At 38.6% G+C, this 9,520-nt stretch overlaps 1 protein-coding gene across 3 annotated transcripts; it reads left to right on the plus strand.

The window, feature by feature from the left end:
• The first annotated feature begins 4,869 nt into the window (after positions 1-4,869).
• Positions 4,870-9,520, plus strand: LOC117596799 (uncharacterized). 3 transcript variants are annotated; one of them, XM_053236626.1, is made up of 3 exons: positions 4,870-5,355; positions 6,081-6,188; positions 6,333-9,520. In XM_053236626.1, exon 3 carries the CDS (start codon positions 7,076-7,078, stop codon positions 9,284-9,286), a length of 2,211 nt encoding a protein of 736 aa, XP_053092601.1. In that variant the 5' UTR covers positions 4,870-5,355; positions 6,081-6,188; positions 6,333-7,075; the 3' UTR covers positions 9,287-9,520. The 3 variants fall into 3 exon arrangements, with proteins under 3 accessions (XP_053092601.1, XP_053092602.1, XP_053092603.1); XM_053236627.1 differs by having other exon boundaries at positions 4,870-5,286; XM_053236628.1 differs by having other exon boundaries at positions 4,870-6,188.

The raw sequence follows: 9,520 nt of genomic DNA on the forward strand, positions 1-9,520 counted from the left end.
TGTCAATACAAATAATAACAGATAATTATCAAAAGATTCTTTTATTTGGAAGGTACAAGAAGTTATCATCAAATTCCAAAGTCAGAGCAAAAGTATCAGATGATTATGAAAATATTATTTGATAGGGAAATCATATGAACATTTCTCATCAAATTCCAAAGTCGAAAGAAAAGTATAGCTGAATAGGGGAAAACATTCTTTGATTTGGAATCTACATAAACAATCAATCGTCACATTTATAACATCAATACAAATAATATCAGATGATTATCAAAAGATTCTTTTATTTGGAAGGTACAAGAAGTTGAGCATCAAATTCCAAAGTGAAAGCAAATGTATCAGATCATTAAGTAGAAGCCTTTATTTGTCACATATACATTTTGCATATTGCAGCTTCTCAGGAAGCTGAGGTCAGAGTGCATGATCAGCCATGATACAGCACCCTTGGAGCAGATAGGGTCAAGGGCATTGCTCAAGGGCCCAACAGTGGCAGCTTGGCAGTGCTGGGGCTTGAACTCCCGACCTTCTGATCAGTAACCCAAAGCCAATCAATGAACAATGTACATGAACAAGTTCCATCAAATTACAAAATCAAAACAAAAAGTCTAGGTGAATAGGGAAAAATGTTCATTGATTTGGAATGTACGTGACCAATCAATCATCAGCTTATAAAGTACATACAAATATATCAGATGATTATCAAAAGATTCTTTGATTTTTAATGTACGTTTATGGAATTTGGCAGACGCCCTTATCCAGAGTGACTTATATTTATCTCAATCGTACAATCAAGCATTTGAGGGGTAAGTCAAAGTAAAAAAGACAGAGAAAATATTTGAAAAAACTAGAGAAAAGAATAATAATTTTGGATTATGAAAATGAGCTGCCACATGACAGGAAGTTAGTTTTTTAACCGCTGCCACATCACAGGAAGTATTTCTTTTTTTTAATTTTAAATTAATAGATTTACCTTAAAGAGCAAGAATGTACAAGGAAGCAGTCAACAAATATAAAAAAAATTAAATCAGATGAGGTAAAATCAAAAGGAAAAATCAAAACCAATGAATAAAAGATTTAAAAAAATCAGAAAATTTAAAAGTTAGGGAAAAGATCATTAACTTGGAATATGCAAATGAGCTTCTGACATCATAGAAGTGTTTTTCCTAACCTTTCCAAAAAGATGATTTCTGGTAATTCCAAGAAAACGATCCAATAATGTGCTCCATGGTGCCATCTGGTCGCCGGACAAAAGTTTGATCCAGATCGAATTTTTGGTTCCAAGGTACTTATACTTTTGAATGGGCAAATTGGCTGCTAAACGATTTCTTGGAAAAAATCCAGATTGCCTATTCTGGCCCATGTTAAAATTTCCAAGTTAAAGGTATGGTCAGGACCATACAAGAAGTTCAGCATCAAATTCCAAAGTGAAAGCAAATGTATCAGATCATTAAGTAGAAGCCTTTATTTGTCACATATACATTTTGCATATTGCAGCTTCTCAGGAAGCTGAGGTCAAAGTGCATGATCAGCCATGATACAGCACCCTTGGAGCAGATAGGGTCAAGGGCATTGCTCAAGGGCCCAACAGTGGCAGCTTGGCAGTGCTGGGGCTTGAACTCCCGACCTTCTGATCAGTAACTCAAAGCCAATCAATGAACAATGTACATGAACAAGTTCCATCAAATTACAAAATCAAAACAAAAAGTCTAGGTGAATAGGGAAAAATGTTCATTGATTTGGAATGTACGTGACCAATCAATCATCAGCTTATAAAGTACATACAAATATATCAGATGATTATCAAAAGATTCTTTGATTTTTAATGTACATTTATGGAATTTGGCAGACGCCCTTATCCAGAGTGACTTATATTTATCTCAATCGTACAATCAAGCATTTGAGGGGTAAGTCAAAGTAAAAAAGACAGAGAAAATATTTGAAAAATTAGAGAAAAGAATAATAATTTTGGATTATGAAAATGAGCTGCCACATGACAGGAAGTTAGTTTTTTAACCGCTGCCACATCACAGGAAGTATTTCTTTTTTTTAATTTTAAATTAATAGATTTACCTTAAAGAGCAAGAATGTACAAGGAAGCATTCAACAAATATAAAAAAAATTAAATCAGATGAGGTAAAATCAAAAGGAAAAATCAAAACCAATGAATAAAAGATTTTAAAAAATCAGAAAATTTAAAAGTTAGGGAAAAGATCATTAACTTGGAATATGCAAATGAGCTTCTGACATCATAGAAGTGTTTTTCCTAACCTTTCCAAAAAGATGATGTCTGGTAATTCCAAGAAAACGATCCAATAATGTGCTCCATGGTGCCATCTGGTCGCCGGACAAAAGTTTGATCCAGATCGAATTTTTGGTTCCAAGGTACTTATACTTTTGAATGGGCAAATTGGCTGCTAAACGATTTCTTGGAAAAAATCCAGATTGCCTATTCCGGCCCATGTTAAAATTTCCAAGTTAAAGGTATGGTCAGGACCATACAAGAAGTTCAGCATCAAACTCCAAAGTGAAAGCAAATGTATCAGATCATTAAGTAGAAGCCTTTATTTGTCACATATACATTTTGCATATTGCAGCTTCTCAGGAAGCTGAGGTCAGAGTGCATGATCAGCCATGATACAGCACCCTTGGAGCAGAGAGGGTCAAGGGCATTGCTCAAGGGCCCAACAGTGGCAGCTTGGCAGTGCTGGGGCTTGAACTCCCGACCTTCTGATCAGTAACCCAAAGCCAATCAATGAACAATGTACATGAACAAGTTCCATCAAATTACAAAATCAAATCATTGATTTGATTAATGAATTAATGAAAAGATCATTAACTTGGAATATGCAAATGAGCTTCTGACATCATAGAAGTGTTTTTCCTAACCTTTCCAAAAAGATGATTTCTGGTAATTCCAAAAAAACGATCCAATAATGTGCTCCATAGCGCCATCTGGTTGCAGGACAAAAGTTTGATCCAGATCAAATTTTTGGTTCCAAGGTACTTATACTTTTGAATGGGCAAATTGGCTGCTAAATGATTACTTGGAAATAATCCAGATTGCCTATTCCGGCCCATGTTAAAATTTCCAAGTTAAAGGTATGGACCCTAACCCTAAACCCTAACCCTAACCCTAACCCTAACCCTAACCCTAACCCCAACCCCTAACCCTAACCCTAACCCTAACCCCTAACCCTAACCCTAACCCTAACCCTACCCTAACCCTAACCCTAACCCTAACCCTAACCCTTACCCTAACCCTAACCCTAACCCCTAACCCTAACCCTAACCCTAACCCTAATCCTAACCCTAACCCTAACCCTAACCCTAACCCTAACCCTAATCCTAACCCTTAACCCCAACCGCTAACCCCAACCCTAACCCTAACCCTAATCCTAACCCTAACCCCTAACCCTAACCCTAACCCTAACCCTAACCCTAAACCTAACCCTAAACCTAACCCTAACCCTAACCCTAACCCTAAATCCTAACCCTAACCCTAACCCTAACCCTAACCCTCCTAACCCTAACCCTAACCCTAACCCTAACCCTAGCCCTAACCCTAACCCTAACCCTAACCCTAACCCTACCCTAACCCCAAGCCTTATTCCTACCCTAACCCTAATCTTCCCCCTTCTCTATCTTGACCCTCTTTTGTTTCCCTGCTCTTCTACTGGAGTGGGTACCCTGGCTCCAAGGATATAAACTTAACTCCCAAATCTGCCCCATGAGATGAATACATTTACAGGTAAATGTGAGCTGTATGTGGACATGGGAGTGTGCAGACATTGAATGGAGCTTTCACCCGGGATCCTGTGCTTTGATCACTCAGCCGGATATGGGGTGTGGATCTGACTTGGGAAAAACTGCACGCCCTATCCGGTCCCTTAGGTTCCTTGTTTTATTTAAATAATGTCTTTTTCCCCCCCCCCCCCATTTTTACTTTCTTTATGGGGACTCCTGGTCCCTTTCCAGGTCACTGTTCCTTTTGAACTTAGTGGGTATTTTTATTTAGCTCTCTCATTTTAACTTTATTGATTTTATTTTCTTAATCATATTTTTAAAAAAGCATCCTTTCTTTTTATTTTATTTATTTATATATTTTATGTTTTTTAAATTTTATATTTTTTATTTTTTATTTACTCATTTACCATTTGGGGATTTTAAATTTGCACTGTTTAAGGATCACCCTTACCCAGGGATCCAATTTATATATAAAAAATTTTTTTTGTATTTGTATAAGAAAACGGGTCTGGCCTCGTTCTTTTTAACTCTAGAATAGAACAAAGTGAGCTTGTGCACTAAAGAGCATACACTCAACATATGAGGACTTGATCTTTCCCTAACCTAACCTAGCCTGTGCCACTACAAACAAAAGAGAGGAACAGACCATATTCTTAGTACACACCTTACATATTTAGTTATATTTTAATTATTTTAATCTCTTTATCTTTATCCTATTTGGTTTTATCACCTTTTTTTATTATTCCATTTTTATCCTTCCCCCCCCCTTTTTTTTCCTTACTATTCTTTATTTCTAAGGTTTTTTATTTTTTTAATACCCACTCTTTTTCCAGTACATTTGTGTTCAATGGCAGTCTTCTTATTCTTGGCTCTCTTCTCTTGCCTGCTGTGGGTCTTGAACCAGGGAGGCTAGGTGTAGGAGACTATTGTCTATACCACTACACCACACAGACTACTGGGAAGACCTGGTGGAAAATAAGAGAACCAAGGTTTACAAAAACAGTTTTAAACTACATTATCCAGGTAAAGTCATTACCCATAAAGCCACACACTTCCTTCAGACTCACAACCAATAGATAGGCAGTTTTGAGACAGACAGGTATAGTTACCAATTATACAGAACCTCCTTATTTTAGCTCCACCCCTAATTTAACCTAGATCCCACCCCAGAGCTTATTTAAGGATATGGATGGGAACAAAAAGCGTATGTCCTCTGAAGAAGCAGGATTCCCTGCGAAACGTTAGGACGTCGAACTCAAAAAGCACCGTGAACTGCACATCAAAAAGATACTGTTTGACGGGGAAAACATTGCCAATTTTTGTGTCCTGTTTTACACAAAAAATTTTTTTAATGGAGAAAAATCCTTTTTAAACCGTTTTGTGAGTACTCACATTTTTAAACCCTTCCTTTTTTTTGGGTTTTTATTCCCCCCTCCTTTTTTTTCGGTTTTATTCCCCCTTCTTTTTGGAGTACAACACCCAAGCCAGAGGGGCCTACAAAACTTCCTGTTTGGTGAACTCCTAGGCCGCTTAGGCCTTCTGGTAAGGAACTGAGTTGTTAATCAGCTACAGGATCCTTTTCCCAAGGATTCTTATCAGCATACTCATGGGGTAAGACCAATGAAGACTTTTCTCCTTTTGGTTTTTATCTTTCCTTTCTTTTAACCTTTTTTTTCCTCGAAAGGAGTTTTTTTACAGGCACAATGATTCCCTTAACAAACAGATTCACAGTGTTGGAGACTTTGGAAACAGATGGGGTGGAACAAACACTACACACAGACCAGCATCTACACAACTCAAAACCCAGGGAATTTTTAGATAGACATTTGAGGAAGTTGTATTTTAAATTCTTACAGGCCACACACCATGAAGACATTGTGACAACAGCTCTACATACGCAAATTTTTCCAAAGGGCATGTCTAAACAAACACACAAACTTACACAGTTTATCAAACCGGCATGCCCCAAGCAACAAACTCTACATAGAATTACGGAAAACACACAAAATTGGATGAAGGCAAATATGCAGATCCTCAAAGACCATTACGTTCAAGTGAAAGCAGAACTACTGAATCGAATCCACAAAATGGAGGAAACAGAATGGCAGATAGCAGTTAAATGGGCCAAAGGTAGATTCAAACACAAATTGAGGGAAGACATAATAGAAAAGGCCAAAACACAAATGGAACAGAATCTAGTGGAAACAGAAAATGGAGGAACTGCATGTTTGCCTATCCAAGTATCAAACAGCTCCTCTAATCCTTCTTCCACTGCCGCCTCTTCTTTTTCTTCTTCGTTGTCTTCTTCAATCTCTTCCTCTTCTTCCTCCAAACAGAGTCCGAGTAAAGACGACACAAACCTTGTGGCAAGTTCTCCACAGATGCATTTATCGAAAAGCAATGGAACACCTCGGCCTTTAAACAACAACTCCGATAAGACCAAGGTAGTTAGTGTATTAATACATGAAGTTCCTTTGAATACACTTAAGCAGCAAGAACAGAGAGCTAACACTCCATCCACAATTCACAGAACAGCAATCCTAAATAATGTTAGTGTTCTAATAGAACCTACTATTGCTGATTCACAGGGGGAGCCGACCCAGGGGGATAGGAAGCAGGAGAGGAAGGAGGTGATGAATGGGTCTACAGAAAGGAAGACCACGTCCTTGAGAAAAGCCCGATCTGAATCCTCCCTTTCCCTTTCCCCTTCCTCTTTCTCGTTGACTCCCCTGCATGTGGAACATCCGGACAGGGTGGAGCCCCAAATAAAAACCTGTGAAGTGAGGAACCATTGGGTTCCTACTAGACATCCTAACACCACTAGAAAGATTGCAGATTGGACACTGGAAGTAAAGAAACCAGTTTTGTTTATAGGGGACTCCAACCTGTCCAGAATTCCCTATTTTAGTGACGAAAATGTTCAGGTGGATAGTTACCCTGGAGCCAACTTTTTACATATAGCCAAGGTGTTACAAAAATTAACCCCTAATCCAAACACTCAAAAAGTCGTCCTATCATTAGGAATCAATAATAGAGAACAAACATTCGAAAGTACAACAAAAAAACAGTTGCAAGAGCTGTGGAGAATTGCTGCAGTGGTTTTTCCCAATGCCACGATCTACACCCCATTATTAAACTACTCGGATATCCTACCTAGACGACAACAAGAAACTCTAACAAAACTGAACACTCATATACTGGCACATGGTAATCCATTGCAGGAACTTCACCCACTTAGGTTCAAGGTGAACCCGAGGGACCCTATCCACTGGACCACGGAAACGGCTTCGCAAATGTTTACATACTGGTTGGATCAGTTAAACTTTTAGGAATGGTGAAGTGCAATAAAACAGACAACAAAAAGCACACCAACATCATTAACCTATCCAAAACGTTTTGTCTCACAGGTCCGCAGGAGGATTTACTCAGCAAGGGTCTCACCTTCATCCCGACGCCATGCGGTACGGACTTGGGGGAGCTGGGGAGGGATGTCCACGCTTACAATAGACAACTTAAAATTTTAGACCACTTCCAATACACAAAATGTAAAGAACACTTACAGTTTACAGAAAAATCCAGATGGGAACCGAGCACCGAACAGACCAGTTTACCTATAAAGCAGTTGATTAAAAAGAACAGGATGATTATCAATTCTCTTTCAGATTTTTCCAACAATCAAGCAGATAATTTAACCGCCACAGAACGCAGAGCACTCAAAGAATTACAAACCAACAGAGATATAATAATTAAACCGGCAGATAAAGGCTCAGCGATCGTCATAATGGACAAACAACAATACTTACTAGAAGCAAATAGACAATTAAACAATACCAATCATTACACTTTACTTCCACACTCATTACAACAGGAAACACAATCATTGGTAACATCCATTTTACAGGACTTAAAACAGAAAGGCTTCATTAACACTAAACAGTTTAATTACCTTATTGGTCCAAACCCACCAAGGCAGCGGAAATTTTATCTATTGCCCAAAATTCATAAAGACCCACAGGCGTGGACAGTCCCTTCCGAGGTTCCACAGGGACGCCCGATTGTGTCGGATTGTGGGAGTGAGACCTACAATGTGGCACAATACATTGATTATTTCCTCAATCCTGTCTCACAACTTCATCCCAGTTACTTAAAAGATACATATGACTTTATAAACAAAATCAAGAACATGACAATTCCAGACTCGGCCTTCCTATTCACTGTGGATGTGGAAAGCCTTTACACAAATATCAGTACAGAGGCAGGATTGCAGGCAATAACGAAATGTTTTAACAGGTATCCAGATTCAAGCCGGCCAGATGCAGAACTTCTTCAGCTGTTGGAAATAAATTTAACCCGCAATGACTTTGAATTTAACTCTCAATTATATTTACAGGTTCAAGGAACCGCTATGGGGAAGAAATTTGCTCCAGCCTACGCGAATATTTATATGTCTGAGTGGGAAGAAACATTGTTTCCAAAGTGTCCCCACTTACCCGCAGTGTATTATCGATATCTGGATGACATCTTTGGGGTCTGGCACCATGACAGGGAACATTTTGACACCTTTTTGAATTTGGCCAATTCCCATCATAAACACATTAAAGTCAAAGCAACTCTTAATTCGGATAACATTAACTTTTTAGACACCACAGTTTTTGCCATCCCGACGGAGAATAATTCCAAAACACTACATACTAAAGTGTTTTTCAAACCCACTGATTCCCACTCTCTACTATTTAAAACAAGTTATCATCCTAGACATACTTTCAAGGGGGTAATCAAATCACAAATCATTCGATTTCATAGAATTTGCTCATTTGATCAACATTTCCATGAAGCAACACAAACTCTATTCAAAGCCCTTAGACCCCGAGGGTATTCTAAGAGATTCTTGAGAGCCATTAAAAGAGACACGTTGCAGGATCTCAGAAATAACCCAACACGATTGGTGCCGGAACCCAAGGATGTCATCCCCATAGTCACGACTTTTTCAGAAACATCCAAAATCCTCAACAATAAGCTTAAACAACAATTCCAAAAAACACAAGAACTATACGCACCACTTCGGTCATTCAAACCAATATCAGCTTATAGAAGAAATAAAAATCTACGGGATCTCCTGGTCAGGGCCAGTTTGAAATCAGACCGACGAGTGATTCCTCCTATATTAGCAACACATTTTCAACAGCTCAGGTCAGTGGAGATGGGAAACAAGGGACACCTAGTGCCACAAAGAACAAACCTCAAGACCACGAATATCATTTACATGATCACTTGCACACACTGCCATAAGAGATATATTGGAGAAACTGAATACAGTCTGGAACAAAGGCTGAAACAACACATTTACTCCATTCAACACAGACCACGCAACACACACTTAATATGCCATTTTGCAAGGGTTGGGATACAGAAGCTCAGGATCTCGGGTTTGGAGGCCAATAGGGCATGGAACAGGGAACAGAGAAGAAGAAGAGAAGCATATTGGATAAGTAAACTGCACACAGACCATCCTCATGGCTTCAATACTAGGAGAACATCTTAGACTTGGAGACTTGGAACCAGAGATACCCATATAGAGAGAGGAAATAGGGCTAACCCATTCTTCTTTTTACAGTATTCTCTTCTTTCCCCCGTTGTTTTTCTTTTGTCCTCTGCTCTTTTTCTTTACCTTGTTCTTCTTTTTTTTCTTCTTTTCTTCTTCTTTTCCTTCTTCTTCTTCTCCTTTCTTTTCTTTGTTCTTTTTTATACCCATTCTGTCACATTTATTGTGAGTAAA

The sequence above is a fragment of the Pangasianodon hypophthalmus genome, chromosome 9 (genome assembly GCF_027358585.1).
Source record: "Pangasianodon hypophthalmus isolate fPanHyp1 chromosome 9, fPanHyp1.pri, whole genome shotgun sequence".
Classification (NCBI taxonomy): Eukaryota; Metazoa; Chordata; class Actinopteri; order Siluriformes; family Pangasiidae; genus Pangasianodon; species Pangasianodon hypophthalmus.